Here is a 23,657-nt window from a genome sequence, read left to right on the forward strand (position 1 = left end):
GTCCTCCCACGACGGTTGAGGCAGAACCAGCAGGCATTCATCCTCTGCTGGTGGAGGTGGGAGGGGCAAGCAGTCCTCCCACGACGGTGGAGGCGGAACCAGCAGGCATTCACCCTCTGCTGGTGGAGGTGGGAGGGGCAAGCAGTCCTCCCACGGCGGTTGAGGCAGAACCAGCAGGCATTCACCCTCTGCTGGTGGAGGTGGGAGGGGCAAGCAGTCCTCCCACGACGGTGGAGGCGGAACCAGCAGGCATTCACCCTCTGCTGGTGGAGGTGGGAGGGGCAAGCAGTCCTCCCACGACGGTGGAGGCGGCGGAGGCAGAGGCAGCTCTTGCTGCTCTGCTCCTGGTGATGGTGGAGACAGAAGCAGCTCCTGCTGCTCTGCTCCTGGTGGTGGTGGAGACAGAGGCAGCTCCTGCTGCTCTGCTCCTGGTGGTGGTGGAGGCAGAGGCGATGGGGCGGATGCTGGCCACTCAGAGGGAGGCTGTGGCGGTGCTGGCTCCCTCTGCTGTGGCGGCTGGGCTGGTGTGTGCCGTGCTCCCTTCAGCAGCATAAATAGAGGCTGCTGGGGAACACCAGCATCCTGCCCTTCTCCCCCCCAGAAAAATTCAGGGGGTTGAGCCTGTAACTCCTCCCCTTCTGGCTCTTGGGACTGCAGCTTGGGTCCTAGGGCTGTGGAAGCCCCGACTTCCCTCTCTTCGGGCCATGGACACACCGACTCCTCCCTTTTGGGCTGTGGACGCACCGACTCCTCCCTTTTGGGCTGTGGATGCACCGACTCCCCCCTCTTGGGCTTAGGACGTTCGGGCTCCTCCCACTCAGGCGCAGGACGTTCGGGCTCCTCCCACTCAGGCGCAGGACGTTCGGGCTCCTCCCACTCAGGCGCAGGACGTGCGGGCTTCTTTGCCTTCTTAGCACCGCCCCTCCTTCCCTTCTTCGGGACCAGCAGTTCCACCTCCTGCCATGGAGGGGGTTGGTCGGGTGCTTTGTGCCCGACCTTGCCGACGGCAAAGCACCACTCCTCCCCTTTGAGGCAGGTGAGGCAGGTTTCCTGATCCACCTGCGGCGATGGTATGGCCTTCAGGTGGATCCACTCCTCCGCAGTCTCCACCTCACCTCGATCAAAGGCCTGCACAAAGAGGGGGTCTTCATATGGGCACACCTCAGGGAGGTGCCCATACTCCAGGCAGGCGAGGCACCATGTAGCCCCTCCTTCCTTCAACTCCCTCTGATGCGCATGCCACCTCTCCATATAGGCGTCCACTTCATCCATTTTTTTTTTTTTTTTCAAACACAAAAAACACTATTTGAAAAAACGAACACGAAAAAAACTTCCTTTGCTGTTCCTGGTCCGGCTGTTGGAGGCGTTGTTTGTCCCACGCAGGACACCATATGTGGCAGTCTGGCTCGCAGTGGTGATGTGGATGACGTCACGGACCAGGAAGTAACTCAAACCAAAACAGTGGATGGGCGGTTGAAGCTGAGTGCTGGTGCACTCAGCGTATTTAATAAACAAAACAAAAACAAAAGATTTAACAAAACACCAAACAAAAGGGCACGAGGGCCGAACGAATAAACAAACAAGTAAGTTTCGTGCTGGATACTCCAGCACGTTTTAGCAATTGTTTTCTTCCTCTCTCTCTCCCGTTCTCCACTCTCGAACACTCCACCCCCGAGTGCAGAGTGCTGCTGGTTTATATACTCTGGCCGAGGGATTTAACTAGTTGGTAATTATCTTATTATCCCCCGGCCAGAGTCTGCACGTGTTTGGTAAGGATGCATGACTGTCAGCTAGTTAAATAATCAGTAGCTGATCAGCCATGCATCCTCACGAGGTTTTTAAATATAACAATAAAAGACGCGGCGCTTTTACCCGCGCCGCAAACAAAAATACAAATAATAATAAATAGGGGCGGGACACTCCGCCACACCATAACATTGTATTTCTTATTGATCGCCTTGCTATAGCAAAAAAAGCATCCCGACTCTCCAAACACAGAATATTGTATTTACTATGTAGATTTACCTTCCAAAAATTCAGCTGACAGATAGATAAATTGGTAGCTTAGGTTGAAGAGGACTAAGATGGCTCAGAGAAAACCTAAGAATCAAGAATTCTTGTTCACCAGTCACAAACACGCATGGCAAGTGAGTGGATTCAACTGTACGTTTTTTTTTTCTTTTTAAATGAAAGCCCGAATTTCTTGGTCATGTATTTCTGGCAATTCCCAGGCAGGCTACAATTAGCTGTCCCAGCATGTCTGTGATCCGTTCTCTAGCTACTGCATGCAGTATATTCACAATTGACCATTGAGACACCGGGAACCAACAAAGTACATTAAAGCTTGGTAACAAACAAACTTAAGCTGTGCAGCAAAATTGCTATGTGTATTCTGTATGCATTAAATATAAATATCAAACATAGTTCACATTTTTACAGCGTGTAAAACATGATAACGGCTTATCTAGAGCGCCAAACTACTCCCATTGTCAGCATAATGCCATTTCACTTGCACCTTGAACACAAATAGCCCTTGGTCAATTAATCAGTTGGAAGCAGGTGTGTATTGTCCAGTGTTGAAGGTTTCTGTGATTTGGGTTGGATCTGCCATGACCTGCTTGTTGTATTTTTCATTGATTGTTTTTGTTAACATGCTGACCAATTCAATCACTGCGCTGATGAGCAGCCTCTATACTGCCCCTTGTGAAGTCAAGGAGATCCTTCTGCTTCCCCCTGATTATGACTGAATAGTTGCACACACCTCAGGTAGCTTAGTCTAGTGGATGACATGACATGTGACATGATCACATACATTTGGATACATTGCACTACTACATTTTCTCATTGTACTTACTACTCAAAATTTGCTCAGATCTTACATTAAGAGTAGTGTTTGTATGAACAAAATAACCCCAGACCCATTGAACCATTGTTCTTTATTTAAGAATGAAGAAAAATTGCAGTAAATGTTAGACTGCTGTAATTGCGTGGAAGTGAACATACTCTAAATATAATGTTTTCTTGTCCAAACATTCTTCATAATAGCAAGTCCACCTGCCACACGAACATCGGCCTGACATCTCCTTCTCATGATCCTTCTGCGCCCCAGACTTGAGGCAGTCAGTGCCACTCCTTCCCAGGGCATCTGAAAGCTTATGTAGGCTCTGTATCTGTAGCTTGAACACTGTGAAATCGGACACTGAAATTGCACTATGCAGCATGTTCCACACATGATCAATTGAGAAAATAATTCCTAATTAATGTCAATGATGATTTTCGTTTGGTTTAACATGTCCCCAGCAACACTGTGCCACCAGTAGATATAATAAACAATTCAGTAAGAAATACCACTTTCTTACATCCACTGGGGGATATTTTAACCCATACCAGGTGGCTCCTTAAGTTTGAACTGCTTTTATTGGGATGTTTAAGCAGCTATTGTACTTGGTTACTAAATATTGTGTTTGCTGTATTATTATTTTATTAAAGATAATTTCATCATTCCTCTTAAAAGGAAACTTGCCCCTAGATTGTAGATGCAAAAGACTATTCAGGGTGATTTTTTTTGGTAAAAGGAAAATGCTTTCTGCTTCTAAAGTAGGGTTTCTCTACTTGGTTTCTGTTGAAGGGAATAAGATAGCTAGGTATCTATTAGACTGTTGTTTGCTACACTGCCAGTCATCCGCAATGCTTGATAGACACAAGCTGTAAGAGTTATCTTCCACTATGGGGTCTTGCATTTTTTTAACAGAAAAGACAAATTGAACAGGGCCACTGTGCCATGAAAAAAAATAAATCTCTATGCCGATTCTAATCTACTCTTGAGTGACTGCGTGTGGGTCCCAGAGATTTTTTCAGTACAGAGATCATCACTACTTCATGCAGAAAAGAAGCAGCACATTATTGTGTTAATATTTTTGTAAAGTGGATGTTGAACTGATGTCGATGGTTTTTTTTTTTGCCTGATAGTAGAACTATGGTTCTTAAGTCAACCAGAAAATCAACAGAAAATCTCATTAAGGATATCATGAGCTGTGCCTTCTATCCTCGACACAGAACATTAGTCAGTTAAACTTATTAGAAATGATCTGGGATTTTTTGGTGCACAGCTTCCAATCATTTACTGGTGTTGTTTAGTGGTTTTTGCTTCACAGAGGATCTGAGCTACATTTACATCTGCCCCATAAAACCAGTCTGTAAAATCTCAATTGTTCCAATATTGCACAGGGGCTGCCGCCAGTTCCATCTGCTCTCTACAATCCAGTGTGAAGTCAGAGGTTTCACAAGATCTCCTGTATGTCACATTTTTGTCACCAAGCGCCGATATTTCCAACAGTATATTATATTCACAGCCCTCAAGTTCTGCCTACATATTTTTTCTGTAATCTGCAGAGATTTAAAACCTATCGCATTCTATGCTTATCTGTTACCTTCCACCATCAGTGCGAGTTGAAGAGATCGAGTTCTGCCAACCTGCAATCCAAAGTGGGGCTGACAGTCCCAACTGAAATCGATCTGATCTCACTGTGCTGCTGATGGAGCCTGATTTCAAGCCGCATTCAAGTCAGTCCCAGTGGCAGATGGAAACGTGGCAATAGTTTCAGGGAAGTTCACTTGCGAGCCATAAAGTTGGCAGTTTAGGCCCAGCCTCTGCGTGTTACACTTGCCGATACAGCGGAACACATTATTACATTACACATATCTTTATCCCTTGTGGATAAATATTGTCATTGCACTTATATTTGCTTTAGTCAGATATCATTTTGTTTCTCAGGAATATCAATACATACTGTATCCCATTAATGGACATCAAAAAATCTATAGGAGGCACCAAGTTACGTGGAGATGTGTTTTGGTCTTAGAAATCGAGGACTGCAGCAACAGTTCCTATGGAGAGCGGGCGAAGTAAAAAATATATTTGGTTTATTTTCTCATACTGTAGTTATTAAGGGAATTAATAAGCATGGATCAGCAGGACTGCTTTCTGAAAAAGGTGTTTAAAAAAAAAAAGATATGCCCTGATATGCAGTTCTGATAATATATCTACCAGTACATTCCTCCATGTCACCCTAATTAGTTTAGTGAAGTAAAACCTAAATTCAATACTAGAGAATGCCATTTGAAAAGCACGTGAGGGACCTTTTTTTTTATTAATGCTGAAGCAGTGTTTTCAGCTAATTTAGGAAATGCAGTCATGCTTATTCTTCATATTTTAATTGTTCATCTTCTGTTTGGCAAGGGCTATAACTACAGTATGTGCTTAATAAATAATTTAATGACCTGCAAAGAAAAATATCCTGCAGATTTTAGGAAGATAAACTGCACTTCAGCAGTTTAATTGCACATTCTGCTTAAGTCCAGGTGGTATTTAGAATATGTTGATATTTTATTAATGTGGGTTGCTTTTTAAGAAGCAGATTCTATGGGGCATAGTGTACTAAATAAAAATGCGTTGAAATTGACATTTTAAAATAAATACGCATTTGACATATCTGTCCCTTGATGGTCATATGTTAGTACTCCTTTCCTTTTAGTTATTTTCAAATTCCATAAAGAAATGGCAAAAATGTTTTGTGATTGGTGTGAAATGAACCAGGCGATAAAGTTAGATCGATGCATGGTTGAACAGGTCAAGAACCTATTTAAAGTATAAATAACACAACCAAATTTAAGTTTGTTTGGTAACTTTTCAAATGTCAAAATATAGGCTACACTATAAAAAAAAGAAAACATACCACTCGTTTCGTTTCGAGTGGTGTCTTTGCCGCACTGTAGAACAGTCTTTCTTTACCGTACATCTTCGCTTTTGAAAGTTGTTACCTTATCTGACGCACAGACAGCAATGACTATGTAATTATTAAACTACTGTAATCGTTTGATCACTACCTGATACTGTAACCCTCTGTTGTGATCTTCATATTCAGGTCTTGCTAATTTATTTTTTAACCCAAAAAGTAACGTTGCAAACGTTATAAAATAATGATTCATTAATACACTGATTCTATTTGAAAATAAATGCTTTTTTCTCCAAAGCAAAACATAGCGCAACAAAATACTTCAGACTGGGTTAAAATATTTTTGAAATCTGTAGATCAACTAGAGGTTTCTCAGTTTTATTTTTGGTCTTTTTTTCTGTCTTCAGTCTTTCTGAAACCCGTTTCTACAGTGCGCTGTGACCTTTCAACTCGTTTTTTTTTTCTTTTTTTTTTTTTTTTAAGGGGCAGTCCTGTAACCTACTCAGAAATAACTACAGGTATTCACAATCTGAAAGTCTCATTATTATTATTATTGATTGTCTACTTTACTGATGCATTTTGTCATGGGCTATATATAATAATACATCTTCCGTATATTACAGATAGAGAGCATATACAGTTGGTTATTTATTTTTATTGACGTGAGTAAAATAGTTGACAGACCGCCAATGATTTCCAGGGGATGAAGGTCACAGTTGGCACCATGCCTGGTTGTGTCTAGGAAGCACTCTGCGTGAATGCACATCACGAATACACAGAGGTGAAGTGTCTGTATGAAACGATCGCGTGATGTTAGAGTTCCTTAAATTGAGACAAAAGGCATTTCAAAATATTCAACATGGGTTTGCAAAATGTGAATGGAGGGTGGGCGACTGCAGTGTAAACTGAATATACAATAAAGGGTTACTATTAAAAAATATCTTTTAAAAGGTTCAAATTTAAGTGAGTAATCTTCGGTGGATAATGCATCTATTAATTTTAGATCGTTGCGTAGGAGCTGTTATAACTGGAACAGCCGGCTCCAGTCTTCATTGCGGAGAAGAAGCAGCCAGTTTGAGACAGGTGGTGCTGAATCAAGCTGTGGAAGTGAAGCTTGAAGCTGGTCATTAGTGTGTTGTGGAAAATCAGGACCAAACTTCTTCGCCATTATTTATTCTTATTCACCCTTTATAGTTGTTGTTTTTTGTTTTGTTTTTCAATGCAGAATGAAGGTGGTCTGTCATACTAGCTATAGGACTAGCACAGAGGTTGGAATTCCGGACTGCTAATGGGGACATGGGACTCTCCTACTCACTGACCACCCGTGAGGATTTTACCCATCAGCTAAAGAAGCATCTAGAAAAGCATCAAGAACCAAAACTGAAAATCCACACCGAAGGTACTTATTTAATATTTGTTATAGTTTGAAACTGTTACTGGATAATATGCAGTTGGATCTCTATTATGGATAACCAAGGAAAGCATACTTTAAGCATTAACCTAATTTAATTCTATAGAAGGTAATAAAGCAGAACATGTCTAACTGAATAATGCATGTCATTTTTTAAAATTATTAATAGGTATTTACTGGATAGCATGGAATTACAAATGGAATTGGTCTGTGTCTTGTCACTGCGTATAGTATCATTAAACTTAAAAGATAATTTAATATTAATTTCTAAACTAATGTTATATATATATATATATATATATATATATATATATATATATATATATATATATATATATATATGAACATAATTTAGATATTTTATTTATATTGCACAAGTCTAACGGAAGCCATATTAGTGGTACAGTATTTCATGTTAGATTTCGAAATGTCAAATTTTTTTCAATTTCTATCAGTTTTGGAAGTGTCTGGAAAACTACAAAGCGGTATGTAATTCAATGTCAACATAACATTATTCAATAGGTTTCATTTGACTTAGTTAATTCTATAGGGGGATGCAAAACTTTTTTCCATAGCTGTAGATAGGAGAAATGCCCTAAAAACTATTGTTGTAAATAATAAATACTATTTTGGAGAGACAAGACGCGATTCCCTGATGAGGCTCGTTTTAAACTATTTTTTTTTGTAAGTTTTGGACATATAGACAAAATAAACAGTATCGAAAATAATGCTTGCCATGAGATTTGTACTTATGTGACAACAAGATAAATAAAGCAGTTTATTATTATTATTAGTAGTAGTAGTCGTAGTAGTATTACGTTTTAGCTTGTTTTCTGTCAAATGTTAATTATTTACAGAATGTCGTAAGTTGGACATGTAGCTATTTAAATGTATTGAATTTGTGCTGCATGAGAGTCGATATAAATGTCAGCCTGCAACCTAATTAAATCACATGAAACCGGATGTTGCATATTAATAAGGCATTGTTTTTGAAAACGTAAGTTTCGGTTGGCTTGAGCTAAAACAAATTATTCATGACATTTTAGCACGCTGTTGATCTCCTTGAAGTATCTAATAATAATAATAATAATAATAATAATAATAATAATAATAATAATAATAATAATAATAATAATAAAGACAGAGGTGTTTGTGAGTTTTTGTATCTGGAACACACAACCATGATTGCTGTACTGTCTTTAGGATTTAGCAAAAGTCTGTCCTAGTTCAGATATGCGGCATAGCGACATAACAAGGGACCCAGAGAGCATAGCTGTCAGTTTGATGCCCAGAATAATTTTGACCCATGACTTTATTACCAGATTTATTTATTTATGTCGTTTGTGGGAATTATTACTTTTTAAAATTGAATTACTCATCTGTGGAATTCACTCCAGTACACAAGGTCGTCATAACATGATAATACGGCAGAGGCCAATGGTCCCTTTTTTTTCCATCTGTTGCTGCGCTCTCTCCCCCTGTGCCTGCTGAACGTAACTGAGACAATTCGCTCGCGGGATTTTTTTTAATGTTATTTATTGCATGTTATTTCTTTTCTTTTTTTTCTTTTTTTTTAATATGTACCTACCCTTCAGGTCAGTGTGACTTGTTGGCGTTTAATTTATACCCGTGAGGATGTCTGAGCAAGACAAATTGAACCAAGAAGAGGCAGTGGAAGAAGCTGTCAGTTGCGAGCAGGAGAATGAAGGCTACCTGACCTCCCCGGACCGGTATGTCCGAACCGGGAGCCTGGAAGTAGAGGAGAATGAGAGCGAGAAGGAAAAGGAGGAGACGGTGCAAAGTGACAAGGCAGAACTGCAGCAGGTGAGAGAGGGACCAGGGGAATCTTTTTGTGCTTAATGGCTCAGACTCTGCTGGTGGTGACATGTTACAATGTCTTTGTTTTCACACATGTAATTATTAATGTTACAGTAAAGTTATGCAGTAAGTGTCAGGAATCCAACTGCTATTTTTAAATGTATTTATATATTCTATACACATGTTTGTTTATTGTGGTTTTACAAGACGTTATTTATAGGGTTAACAGATTTCCTGAGTTAAAAATTGATACAGTTAAAATAACTATAAATATAATAACACAATCATTATTTAGAAGTTAAATGTTGTGTGTATTTATTGCAGAGCATAACAAATCATTGTTTTATTTCTATTGTTATCTGACCAAAGCATGTTGAACATACAAAACAAAAACAGTTTTTCAAAAATCAGATAAACATTTACCATTTAATGGGGAACTGTAATGCAAATGAATATATAACCATTTCAATAGAATTTTCTTTCCTTATTAGTGTTTTGGAAACATTCTGTCATCTGTCTCGCTGTTATTTCTTCCTATGACCTGTTCTTACAGATACTGAGTCGCCTGTAGTTCTTTTTTATGTCTGTTTCTGGATATTAAGTTGGGTCAGGTTCAACATGTGGGGTGATATTTATTACTGGGCAAACACGAGAGAACATAATGGTAAAAAAAAATTAAAATATATATTCTTCTAGCAGTAGCTGCTTAAAGGGAGTTATGTTATATAAATTAGCCACATACTTCTGTAGCTTATAGATAATTGTTATTATCTTTTTTTTTGTTGGGGGTAAAGCTGATGTAATACATTTGGATCTTCTTTGTAGCCTAGGTCCATTCTTACAGTACCTTCAGAACAGTGCTTGAAATGAAAAGAAAAAAGTGGTGGTACTCACAGTACTCTCAGGCTCCTTTACCACCTCTATATCTGTCTCCCTGCACATCTCTCTCTCTCTCCCTTTCCATCTCTATGTGTCTCTCTGTCCAGCTCTCTCTCTCTCAGGCACCCTGCCCAGCTGTCTCTCTTTCCATCTCTCCCTGTCCAGCTCATCTCATCTAATCAGTACTGCGTCTAATCGCGGCTTGACCTGGACCATTCAAAATAAATTCCCCCGCTCTGTTTTGCAATGCACTCTGGGAGTTGCAGTTGTTTTGCAATACACTCTGGGTGTTGCAGTTGTTTTGTAATGCACTCTGGGAGTTGCAGTCTATGCTCTGCTGTGACATAAATATTGCAGCTGATGCCGGGACAGCAAAGTAACGTGTCACATAAATGCAGCTGACAGTTTGGAAAAGAAAATGGACAGATAGTCTGGGGCAGCAGTGTGGAGTAGTGGTTAGGGCTCTGGCCTCTTGACCAGAGGGTTGTGGGTTCAATCCCCAGTGGGTGACACTGCTGCTGTACCCTTCAGCAAGGTACTTTACCTAGATTGCTCCAGTAAAAACCCAACTGTATAAATGGGTAATTGTATGTAAAAATAATGTGATATCTTGTAACAATTGTAAGTCGCCCTGGATAAGGGTGTCTGCTAAGAAAGAAATAATAATAATATTAATAATAGTCAGTGATAAGGACCAAGGTGCTACTCAAATGTTTTAAATTCAGAAGTGGCGGGACTCCGTACCGGTGAGTACCGGTGAGTACCGCCCCATTTCAAGCACTGCTTCAGACTTTACAACATAGTAAATAAATGTAAACACATGTGCTGTCATTTTCATCCACTGAGTGACGTCTGTTTGTTGTTTGCTGTCACAGAAACGAGGGGTAAACCAGGGGCAACAGAAAAAAAGACCCAAGGTAGGGTTACCCTAAAGTGTGTGAATGTTAAGCCAGTGTGGTTGGTGGGGGAAAGGTATGTGAATGCGCGTGGTTGATTGACTGTTGCACATATCTACAGTATACAGCAGTGTTTGTATGTATCTGGCTTCTTGATAGGGTGAATTATGTATAGTCTTGCTTTAGGCTGTCATGCACATCTTGCTATGTAAATGCATTTTACATCTCTGTGTGCACCTCTGGACTGCAACTCCACCCAGCCCCCATGCGTCAGATACAGCAGGAAGTTTTTATCAATTCCTATCAGCATTTTTCTTTTTATGAGCCTTTTCATAAATTCACAATGAAGGTAATCTCCCTGCACTAGAATAGTTGAAGCTGTGCCTTTTATTACAGCAGGACAGGGAAGGGGTTAAAAAAAGATACTCAAATAGATTGGAATATTATAATTTAATAGCATTTGTTGATTATTACATGTTATACTTCAAGATAAACTTAAACCTTAACACCATTGATATGTGTTCTACATACTATACTGGATTTAAAATTATGCTGGTTAGTGATGTAAAGTTAAGAGCACTTTAAATCCAGATTGCTCCATACACTATACAGTATGTAAAAAATAAGGCTCTACGGTTCTACTGGTATATGAATTTGGCAAATTACTTTTGATTATTTAGAATACCATACTGCATTGTTTACCTTTATGTAACATTTAGAAATAAAGCTTAACTATTACGAGAACAATTGGAGCAGTATCACAGCCATGTTACTGTGCTTTCAGCCAATGGACATGTAATGCGTATAAATGTAAAAAAAAAAATAGCAGGATGCAAGTGGCATAAATGGCAGAACACCTGTTATGTAGTCCTTCCTTGCTGTTAGTCATCATGCCCTCCCTATACGTGTAAAGAACACGCCCTGTGCTTCTACTAGTTGTTATGTAGGCAGCAGTGTGGAGTAGTGGTTAGGGCTTTGGACTTTTCACCGGACGGTTGTGGGTTCAATCCCAGGTGGGGAACACTGTTGCTGTACCCTTGAGCAAGGTACTTTACCTAGATTGCTCCAGTAAAAACCCAACTGTATAAATGGGTAATTGTATGTAAAAATAACGTGATATCATGGGGGCGTCTGCTAAGAAGTAAATTATAATTAATTAAGTAAATTATGTCGGTTGCTTACTTTATTTTTTTTATTATTCATTATCTTCAGCTGAGAGGTCTACACCAAACTATCCAATGAGAGATAAATTGCATCCGTAAATATTTAGCTATACTTAAGTTCCCTGCACAGCAGAATTTGGATTTATTTGTTCAGGCTTGTGACTGCTCCTTGGCTGTTTTTCTTCCTAAATTCCCAATGCAACTGCAGTCTGACTAAATTTAGTGAGAGTACTTTCTTTTATTGAGGCCATGCATTTTGCTTTCCCTGTGGTTGGTATTGCAGTAGCAGCAGTATAGTCTCCTGACGAGAATGTTTCTGAGTGGGTTATAAGACCGTTTTTCATCCTCAAAATCTGACAGCTGCTGTTTAAGACACTGTACGATCCCAGCAAATGATATGGTTGCTTTTGTTTGTTGCAGTTGGGAGCAAAAGGTAAACTGGTGCGGAGTCTTGCTGTGTGTGAAGAGTCTTCCCTGCCTCCAACCACAGATGGTGCTGAGGATAATCAGGTAAGGCTCCCCTTTCCCCATCCAGCAGCACAGGGAGCTGGTGCCAAGGTGATTCAAGGGCACACAAGGTCTGAAAGCCTTTCTGGGTAACTCCTCAGTGCAATTGTAGGTGTATTTGTGAAGCTATTTATACGGGACACTTCTGTCCTATCTGTGACTGTCAATATGTATGTCTGTCTGTCTGTCTATCTGTCTGTCCATTTAGCCGTCAACCTGTTTAGCAACAAGTGCAATCAACAGCCAGTTTCCTAATCAGTTTTCTAATTATTCAAAAGGATGATGCAATAAAATGTAGACTTCGTGAAAGCCTTCAAAATGTGTATGTGCATATTATTATACACATACAGTATATGCCTTGAGAAAACGTTATCATTAAAGAGCAAGAACCTTTGCAAAAACCTTGAAATACAATAGAAAACATGCATGTGTTGGTAATATAATGCTTACTTAAGGTGTGAGGCTTCAAGGACGGCACCAGGACAATTAATTGATCATTTAATGTGTGATGAAAGCCCACAAGATAAAAGCCATGCTGTTCAATAATACGTTGTTCCATCTCTACATTTAGCTCTGTAAAAAGCACATCCACTTGGAAGTCACATTTTGGTATCTCTAGGCTTCTACTGGGTTGTTATAAAAATGGTTAGTTGTTGAGTTGAGAGTGTTGAAAAAAAAATGTCATAACAGACAAAACCATAATGACAAAGAAAGCCTTGTTCTTCAACAAATAAAGATCATAGGCACAGTAAGCTTATTTTTTGTGTTTGTTTTTGTTGTGTGCAGACAGTGAAATAAATTAGATTTGTTTCAGTGGTGCTGTGCTTACACCATCAAGTGAGTCAGAAGCTTAGCATAAAATAACTTTACACCTGCACTTGGTACCCCTCGCTCTACCAGTTAAACCAAACTGTATCCACTGAATGCAACCATGTGCTGCAACCATAAAGAGGTTGCTTTGTAGACCTCTGTGAAAGCCAGTAGTCTGTGTTGGTTTGCCAAGGAGTCATAACTGCAGAATGAATACATTGTGATGGGTTGTTATCTGGACAAAAGAGCTTATTCAAACAGTTCAAACTATAGTTTTACCCAATAATTACCTCAGTCTTACTCTATAGATCCATGGTCATTACATGGTCTGACAGCCTGAAATGCCTATTAATTTAAAGAAAGGAGAGAAACACTCTTCTGTACAGTGTGTTGGTTATCATTTTGCATTGTTTTACATTATGTATTTTTTTTAATACAGTCCTTTATAAATTATGCAGTTCTCCCCAGGCCTTTGCAGCCTCCCAGCTGCCCACCACATGGCAGCCGCTTTGCTGTGTTACATCTTGACACTAGATTTAACCAGTTAGAGAGCTAAAGGGTGGGGTTTCCGTTCTAAGCACTTTGAGATGCTGAAACGTTAACTGTAGAATTTAAACTGTAGAATATGAAAAAGAGCAGCCCGATATAGTCAATGCGAGCAACTTGCAGTAGGGTGGGCAAATGTTTTTTTTTCTAGATTTCAACAAACAAAACCCCAAATAGGTTATTATCAATAGTTTTTTTTTCTTAATTTAAACATATCTGAAAATAAAATATATTTTTAAAAAGTTTTAAAATGTTTAAAAAATCTTTTTTACGCGCCAAATTCAACTATAGTTACTACCTGGTGGCCATCTTGGATTTAAGTTTTCCACTCTACTGACTTTAGCTTAGAATTTAAAATTTAAAAAAATAAAAGATTTGTGACTAAAATATGAAAACTTTTAATTGGAAAAATTCATTCCAAGCTAGGTTGTGATAAATTGAAAGATATATACAGTATATATATATATATATATATATATATATATATATATATATTATGCTAGAGCCTACCCCTAACAATACATCTGTCACTCTGCCAAGACTGCCAGGAGGGCGTGGCACAGAGACAGACTGTACTGCAAAAATATGCATAGGCGGCATTTTTAAATGCATGGGTTTTGTTTATAATATACAGAGAAGTAACATATTATAGCACGTTTTAAAGGGCATTTATTTGTCTGTTACAAAAGTATAATTTTTTGTAGTATTTCTTAAGTGTCAAAAAGTCATAATAACAACGTTTTACATATTAATAATTTGTAAAGAATGTTATACAACATTGGATTAATGCATTTGCCACTGAAAAAGCAGGTAATGTGAATATATATATATATATATATATATATATATATATATATATATATATATATACACACACACACATTTTTGTATGTAATCCAATTTAAACTAAATCTGTGCATTGCAAAGTCATGTCTTCCACATGTTTTAACTTACTTTCTGTATTACAAATCCATGTATTTAAATGGTCTAGCATAGTTGCAGAATCAGATCCACTGTGAATTGTATCAATGCTACTACTACTAGCCCTGTGAGTGTCTGCACTATCTGAGCTGCCCTGTGACGTTTGACCAGTCATAACATCTGTGTCAACCACGCGACTGCTTGCAAGTAAAAATGTGCTTTTTAAATGTATCCCACACATTCTTACTGGAGTTTCTGCACACACGGATCATGTTATTTATATATGTGCATATAGCACATTTGAAATACTGAACTTACAATTTAAGATGTTATAAACTGCAAGAGTTACATATCGTTCTGTCTCGTTACTAATACTGGCAAATGTATAGATCTCATGCATCACCCCATTTGTTAATAATGACACAACACGTTTTGCACAGAGGAATGCTGCTTCCCCTTATCACTGTTTGGCGCCTTCTAACACTCACAGCAGCAGCACTTGTTATTGTCATTGTCTCAGAGGAAGGGAACTTCGACTGGACGCCTGTAAAAACCTAAAGCGCGTCACTTAATCCAACCCAAATATCTTACAAAACCACACCTCATATGGTAATAATTCAAAGAGGTGTGTCTTCCGGACACATTGCACTAACCAGTTATATCATTTTTGAGAGTTTGGAATCATTTTCAAAATACTGGCCCAAAATGTTTAAACTATTTTTTTTATGTTCGTCAGAATAATGTGGAAACTGAGATTCAGAAAGATTAAAATCTATTAAGTTTATTTTAATGCAATTTGTATGTGTAGTATGATATGTGTTTTTTTTAAAATTAAGTAACCTGCAAAAGAGTGCGCTCCAGACACGGTGCCGCATCTAAGTCTGGAAACGCCATTGCCGCTTGTCTTAAAAACAAACTGTTATACAATAAAACCCACTTAGAAAAGTATGCTTTTTTGTGCTGAATGGTGAATTGTGCAATCCAAAGAAAGATTAATACAGGTTTCATTGTCTTTTTGCGATATGTAGTGAATTTAGAGCTCTGTAAACATAAAACTACTCAAACATACTTAAATATTTTAAGACAGATGTGTAGTGGACAAAACGTTGTATTAAAAAATATATTTGTTTTGCAATTGATTATTACTGGGATAGTCTTACATCGATTTCAAAACTGCTGCATTCGCAATTCACACACACTGTCCTTCTCATAGGGGCAGAACCCGACCACGCTCTGGTCGATCACCCTACTTGTAGAAAGCAAACTAGAAGAACCGCAAGAGGGGCCATTGTGATAGTGGGTATGATATGTGGGGAAAAAAATGAAAATGGCTTTTTTACAGCAAATAATTGGGTGGTATGATGTGCAAGCTCTGCCAGAAGCACAAAAAATATCTCAAAGGATCAGCGGGTAAATGAAGCCGTGTAGCCTGTGTACGAATTTAGGTGGCTTATTATTCATTATTCAGTTTCTTATTGTTATTCAAATTCTTTGTCTTATTGTATATTTAAGGTAAGGCAATTTTATTTTTCTGTTAAAAGTGCTCCCAGCTATAATGCTCTGCCACCCAGCTATACAGAATTCCTGGGGAGAACCCTGTTATGTTATATGAACAATTATGAACATGGTCATTTTTTGAATACATTTCAAGCTGTGTTTTTCCAAATATTCAAATTTTTGTTCCTGCAGTACGCCAGTGGCCACTGGAAATCCCAGGGTCACACAGCAAGTCAGCTATAACCCAGAAACTCATATCTCTTTGGGAATTGCAGGATTCATTGCAAATTACCAGCTCGGCTGACAAACCCAGTAAAGATGAAGGGGACAGAGAGCAGGAAAAGGACAAAAACAAAGAGAAAGGCAAATCCAACGAAAAACCAAAAATCAAAATGTTATCAAAAGGTGAGCTTTGAATTATTTTCATTTCCTTAAAAAGAAAAAAGTAGCGATTCACATGTGATATGTTAACACTTGATAGCCTCTGTATTGGCTTTCAATATTAATATTGTTAATTGTATGAGGCATTTTAGTTAATAACCTGTACACACTTTGGGGGTCCTACTGTTTATATGTTTAAATGTAAATTAATATAATTATTTATCTGGAGGTTTTAGACCAGCTAAGGATAGCAAAATTAAAACGTAAATAATCCCTACAATCAGAATATTCTGCTTTAATAAATCCAAAACCATTACGCTAATGTGCTTGTTCATAAAGAGCTCCATTTAAAAGCCTAATTCAATTAACTTCATAGCTGGGGGAATGCATTTTTAAAAATAAAATAAACCTATGCAAGGTAGAATCAATCGTGTTGTAGCTCAGTCCTAATAGATGTTGTTCTACATTGTTCTACTTCATTATGTTTTAAAAATGGAACTTCATTTTTTTTTTTTAAACAAATGGAATCAGCCCCTTAGTCAATGAACTACTCTTAGTTTCTCAAGAATTGTAGTTCATCCTCTGAATGCCTTTATGTATACTTTATATTCATGCAAATGTATGCACATGTATGGTTGTTAGCTTTGTAATGAATATGGAAATAGTACAGCACTTTGAAACAGAGCTTTAGGGGGAATATATGTGTGGGCTTCCAGTTTGAGTGTCTGTGTATGTGGGGGGTGTAATAGCACTTGTGAAACTTTGTGATGAGGACTATAATCGCTTAAATAAAGCTGTGTTTTACTATTCAATTTCAATTCAGCTTGAGGGGCAAAAAAACACAGTACGTGTTGGAGCAGTTTTGACAGTTTTTTTACATAATTTATTTGTATTATGTTTGCATGAGACATGATGTTTCCTTGTAGTTCTTTTGTTGAAATCAGACAATACATATTCAGTACAAAAAAACCTGTCCTTTGGAAGCCTGAGATGATAGCAGTGACTACCAAGGTTTATTGAAAGGGGACGTTTGGTCAGGTGCCATTTAATATATGTTTATAGTGGTAGCCACGGACAGCTATTTACCTGTCGCGAGACTCAGTGCGGTAATGCAAAAATGTCACAGCTTTGCAGTCATATTTTTCCTGACCAGCTTTGAATCAGCTGCACTTCATTAGTCCTGCCACCAGGTGACAGAAGAAAGAAAATGCAATAAACAAACAACAGGGAGCGCTGTGGACTTTATGAGGTGCCGTTCAGGAAAACATTAACTCGTTATATCCACAACTACATTGGAATGCTGGCATGTGTATTGGAATTTAATTGCAAACCTATTGGTTTGTTGGCAAATGTATTAGAATGGTATTGCAACTCTATTGGTTAGCTGGCATATGCATCGGTTTATTTACAACACTATTGGTTTTCTAGCATATGAATTAATGTATGTACAATTCTGTTGGTTAGTTGGCATATGTATTAATGTATGTACAACTCTATTGGTTAGCTGGTGTATGCATCGGTATTAATTACAACTGTAGTGATTTACTTGCGTTTGTACCTGTTTGCTGGTGTATGCATTGGTCTGAAAACATTAAATATATACTGTATGTTCTGTATAATAAATACATTTAAATGACATTTTCTCAAATATTCATTTAAAAAACAATAGTAAGGCCCGAGTGTCTCACTTGGTAGAAGCGCAGCCCCATGGTGCACAGGGCGAGTTATACAGCGCAGGTTCACGCCCTGGCTGTTCGAAGTAGGATGGTCTTCGCTGGGGAACCAAAGGGAGTGTCGCATTGGCTTTGGTGCTCCTGTGAGTTAGGAGGTAAAACTGACTGTTTCTCCTCATCGCTCTACAGCGAACCCTGCTGGCCAGGTGCCCAGTGAGCTCAGAGCGGACACCTGCAGGCCTGCCTTTGTCCTCCACAGGTCGGTAGCTCGCCGACATCCAAGTTCCTGGGTGAACAAGGAATCTGGCTTGGTCGTGGGATCGGAGGATGCCCTCTGAACCTTTGGGTCTCCTGAGCCATGTGGGGAATTGCTGCAGTGAGGAGAAAAGCGATTGGGCATTCAAAATTGGGAGAAAAATCAAGGGAAAAGAAAAAAAGAAAAATACAAAAAATAGTATTAATGACCATCCAAGATAGCGGGCGTAAAACAGAATCGCCCTAGTAGGACCATTACATTTTGACGTGCCATGTGCAATCTCTTTATGACTCCCTGGGTGTCTTGATGTAACTTCTAATTGAGTGAAGTCCGAAGTTGCACAGTACCATGTCAAACACACCTATCTAACTAAAAATAATCACAAATCTCTTCATATGTCATCTAACTCTTTCAATTGTGAAAGTGTAGCATTCCTTTAAAAAAAGTATGATATGCCAGTCTTAGCTAATAATTGACTCCCACATAATAAGTAAAAGTGTTATCAACGTACAGTGTGATGAAGCTCCTCTTGTCAGGATGGCTCGGGGCTTTATCACCACTTTTGTGTGGGTGCACCAAGAAACTCTCAGTCAGTATTTATATTTTAGTGCGATTTGTGCACTTTTATTTACAAACAATATTTACACTGGAACAAAACAAACAAAATCCTAACTCCCTTGGAGCACTTACTAACACAATGTTTCTTTTAAACAAAACCTAAGCCTAAGGCAGGGAAGGCTAATTTTTTTTACCATGTAAAACCAAACCATCTATGTTTTTAAATACTACCTTTCTTTTTTTAAGTTTATTTTTCTCAACTCCACATGTCCCGTCCCGTCCCGTCCCGTCCTTTTTCTGGTAGTCTCTACCCCCACTCCTCTGTCTCTTCCTTCCCAAACACCCTCAGTTTATACAGTATACAGCCCTGTTTGCAGCTTAACCAGCTGCACCTGTCCAATTGTTTGGAAACTGGCATCCATTTTGATTCCAGACCTCCCATGTTGGTCCTAAAATGGCCGCCAGCAACCACTCACCATGGTCCTACAACCCCTAAGTTGTGGTAGCACAGGTACACTCCATCACAACAGTATATAGAAAAAATAGGTAATTGATTTTAATTTTACTTCTAAAACTTAAACGCTGATTCTGTTTTATGCCCGCTATTTTGGGTGGTCATTTTTATGCCTTAAAAGTAAAGATTAATACAGTTTTTTTAAAAATGAATATTTGAGAAAATGTAATTAAAATGTATGTATTATACAGAACATATATATTTAATGTTTTCCCGATAATTGTGTTTGTAACTAAAAGGCCCAGGGTTATCTAAATTCTGCCTGCTTTTAATTTCTTTCCAACACATTTTCACTCAACCCAAGCCAGTGCAAGCACAGGTAAATCAATACAGTTGTAATTGATACCAATACATGTGCCAGCTAACCAATGGTGTTGCAAATAAACTGATGCATACGCCAGCTGTCAAGAAAATGATACATATGCCCGCAAACCAATAGAGTTGTAATACCATTCCAATACATTTGCCAGCAAACCAATAGGTTTGCAATTAAATTCCAATACACATGCCAGCATTCCAATGTAGTTGTGGATATAAGTTAATTTTTTCCTGAACGGCCTTTAGGATTTAAAGACTAAGCTTTAAAGACAATAATGCATTTTGTCAGGGCGCAGCTAAACTGCACATGGTTTGAATTGTTCATGCTCCTTCAAACAGGAGGAATTATAGTTCTTGAACTAAAATCAATGAGTAGGCTGTAGAAAAAGTGCTTCCAAGTATTATTACCGCACAAAAGAATACATGAGATGATCAATCCAGCAAGAATCTGAAATGATCTGCAGCATCTTTATTGATATTTATTTGTATTTATACTACTGCTACAGTGCTTAAATTGTACACTTCCAACTATGGTTCCCTACTCTGAACCAAAGTATTATACAGAGTTTTCATACTTTTTTTAATCACATGGAAAAGTTTGTAAGATAAATGCTCTGTCAGACCAATGAGAAAATTAAATAGGTTCCTGTTAAAGGTTATGGGGGAAAAAAAATTCTCGTAACATTATTACTAGTGTCTTTCAGTAACTGGTATGGTTACTTTGTTCAAAAGAAAAAGCAGGTTTGACTAATAATAATAATAATAATAATAATAATAATAATAATAATAATAATAATAATAATAATAATTATGTTTTTTCTTTAAAATAAAGACCTAAAAATACAGCTTGAGCTGTTACCATATCCCCTTTGATTCAAATGCAATAAAAGTACAGAAATTAATTAATTAATGTATTTGTTTATTTACCAATCTGAAAAATACAGTAATTGACCATATGTATTTAAAATGTGTATGTGAGTAATAAAACCTTTTTGTTTCAGATCACAGCCAGGAGTACACAGACTCCACAGGCATCGACTTGCATGAATTCCTTGTAAACACTTTAAAGAATAACCCCAGGTATGATCCATTAAGCTTTTTTTTCTGTATCTTACATTTAGACAAAGCCTGAATGTACTGAAAACTAGAGGCGGTCATTAAAACCTCATACTGAAAAATGAACATTTATCTCCCAAGATGCACACCTCCTGAAGAAATAATGTATTATATTAAGGGAAACACTCTGGGGCTAGGGATATTAATGTCGCTGTCTTCTGTCATGAAAAACATACTGCATTTTTTACAAACCGCTGCAGAAACCAGCTTTAATAGATAAGATTGTTAACCTTTGCAGATTCAGAATATAATTATTCCTACTCCTTATAAGCATTCAGTCATTGCAAGTAGATGCATGTCTGTCAATAAACACCCAGGCCAACACTGAATGCTCCACAGGGATTTGCCTTAATTCTTTTTATAAATTCTTTAGTAGCAAGTTTTTAATGATTCTTGCAAATGCTGTTGGATTTAATGAGTCCCCACAACCCCTCTCTCTCCTATCAATTACACATTCCCCATATGCCATGCAGAAATAAAAAAATTAAAGGGGCAGTAGTTACTTCTAATCCCTTATCCACTTATTGACTGTTTGCAACCACTGATGTCTATCTTTATTACAACATAGGCATTATACAGAATAAATTATATCTCAGTCAGCTAAATACTACATGCAATCTATAGAAAAGGTTATATCCTGAAAATATATAATCCTTCTGTAATATCCTTCTATTATTTTGCACTACACAGTTCTATCACATTCATCTTAATTATTGTTCACAGGGACAGAATGATGCTGTTGAAAATGGAGCAAGAGATCATTGATTTTATTGCAGACAATAAGTAAGTAGCTCATTATTTCTCATTTCGATTGTATAACTAATGGTTTATGTAGCAGCATCCCAAAAGTTAAAAGACTTCCCACATATGGAGCTGTTTTAAATGATACAGCAATTTATGCTAATACATTTAAATATATTTTACAATTTCCTAATGCAATTGGAAGCATTTATTTTATTTATTTTATTTTATTTTTTTTTAATTTGGGTGCCTTCTCTTGTGGTTATATTTATATGGCCCAGTGAGGCTGGTGTTTATTATGGGATGTTGTAATTTACTGACCTTTTATAAAATTTCAATCAAGCCCAGAAGTTAATGCACAGTGCATGAAATTATAACACCAGCTGCGTTGGCAGCCTGGTCATTAATTATTAGTTGGTTCATAAACAACCAATATGTTTCTCAGTCAAGACCAGTAAAATCTTATAAAAATGTACAAGGCAATGTCCACATGTTACCCATCAACCCATCATAGCATAAACCCTTGACATCTTAACTGTGATACCATTTTTAGAGGGTTTCCGTTAATGTACAGTTTAATTCTTGTGTACGAAGCAGATTAGTGGGGACAGAACAGAGAAGATTAGTTAATTGTAGATCCCACCAAAGTTTTTGTAAACTGTTGTATGTGCACCATCCTCTTCCATTGCTGATAGTGTCACGTGATCTGTTCAGTATGTTGATATGTAAATAAATCCTGTTTGCCAGCAGGGCATAACAAGTTCAACCTCCATCTCGATGTCCTGCCTGTCACTCAGCAGCAAATGCACACACCCACGTGGCAGACGACTATCCTGTCACAAGCATTAATACCCTGTATCTTTCTAAATGTGTTAAATGATTGTCAATTTAACAAATATTTAATAGAGCATGAACAATAAGCATCCTAAGCAGTTTCTCAAACGATGACCAATCCATTGCACATCTAATGTAATGTAAAAGCACTTAAGGGGGGGTTGAAGTGTCTCTTAGGATTATGGAAATTGTTAAAGCACATCATGTGTGCCCTAAGTAGCATCTTTTATTTATCAGCAGCCTAAAGGATGTTAAGAGATGCTCCATGAGTAGTTGTTTAGTAGTGTATTTACTTTCAGTGCACCAGTTTTTTTTTTTTTTTTTTACCAAGGTGCATTGTATTTTCTGTTCCAGCAATCACTACAAGAAGTTTCCACAAATGTCTTCGTACCACAGGATGTTAGTACACAGGGTAGCAGCTTATTTTGGAATGGATCATAACGTCGATCAAACAGGAAAGTCTGTTATTATCAACAAAACAAGCAATACCAGAATGTAAGTAATGATGTTTGGTGAAAAATGTCTTAAAACTTTGAAAGTGTTTACTAATTTCTTATTAGAGATGATGTGTCTACTTTGTGAATAAGACATCCATGAATAATTATGGGTGGACTCCACAAAAGAAATACCGCCCATTATTTCCCTGTTCTGTGGCACTATTCAATAAAAGATCCAGGCATACTGTTTGAGGGTGCATGCCACTATGTGTGTGCTATTTTTAATCAATCTGCCACCCTGTTCTGATTTCGACAATGACTGCTTCATTTTAAAATGTATTAAACCATCAATCTACTGTTTAAATAAGCAGGTGGAGTGCCTAAATACTTTCAAATAACAGAACTGAAATGTTGAGTATGACTTGAACAACAAGGTTTGCTATTTTAGTGGTTTTGGCACGGCCCCTCATAAATCAGACACTGAAGGCATTGTACAATATGTGTGCCATTCTTTCCAGATGCCTAGATACAGAGACGACTCATTTGAAGATTCAGGGAGACATTCTTTTTTTTTTATATCTGACAACATTATAACATGTATTGCACTGCTGCTCACTTCAATGACTGGATATGCAAAGTGCCATAA

At 37.9% G+C, this 23,657-nt stretch overlaps 1 protein-coding gene across 6 annotated transcripts in view; it reads left to right on the plus strand.

The window, feature by feature from the left end:
• LOC117435734 (cAMP-regulated phosphoprotein 21-like) overlaps window positions 1–23,657 on the plus strand; it is an 85,052-nt gene that overhangs the window by 11,768 nt on the left and 49,627 nt on the right. For 3 of the 6 annotated variants that reach the window (XM_034059138.3, XM_034059133.3, XM_034059137.3), the window contains exons 2-9: window positions 6,961–7,134; window positions 8,742–8,970; window positions 10,719–10,760; window positions 12,323–12,412; window positions 16,459–16,588; window positions 20,885–20,963; window positions 21,723–21,782; window positions 22,929–23,069. In XM_034059138.3, coding sequence (XP_033915029.2) covers window positions 8,782–8,970; window positions 10,719–10,760; window positions 12,323–12,412; window positions 16,459–16,588; window positions 20,885–20,963; window positions 21,723–21,782; window positions 22,929–23,069 — 731 coding nt within the window. In that variant the 5' untranslated portion in view covers window positions 6,961–7,134; window positions 8,742–8,781. Of the gene's footprint in view, window positions 1–6,496; window positions 6,517–6,547; window positions 6,699–6,960; window positions 7,135–8,741; window positions 8,971–10,718; window positions 10,761–12,322; window positions 12,413–16,458; window positions 16,589–20,884; window positions 20,964–21,722; window positions 21,783–22,928; window positions 23,070–23,657 lie in introns of those variants that run through there. The other 3 variants (XM_059012911.1, XM_034059135.3, XM_034059136.3) reach the window with 3 other exon arrangements.

Source organism: Acipenser ruthenus, chromosome 3 (genome assembly GCF_902713425.1).
Source record: "Acipenser ruthenus chromosome 3, fAciRut3.2 maternal haplotype, whole genome shotgun sequence".
Lineage (NCBI taxonomy): Eukaryota > Metazoa > Chordata > Actinopteri > Acipenseriformes > Acipenseridae > Acipenser > Acipenser ruthenus.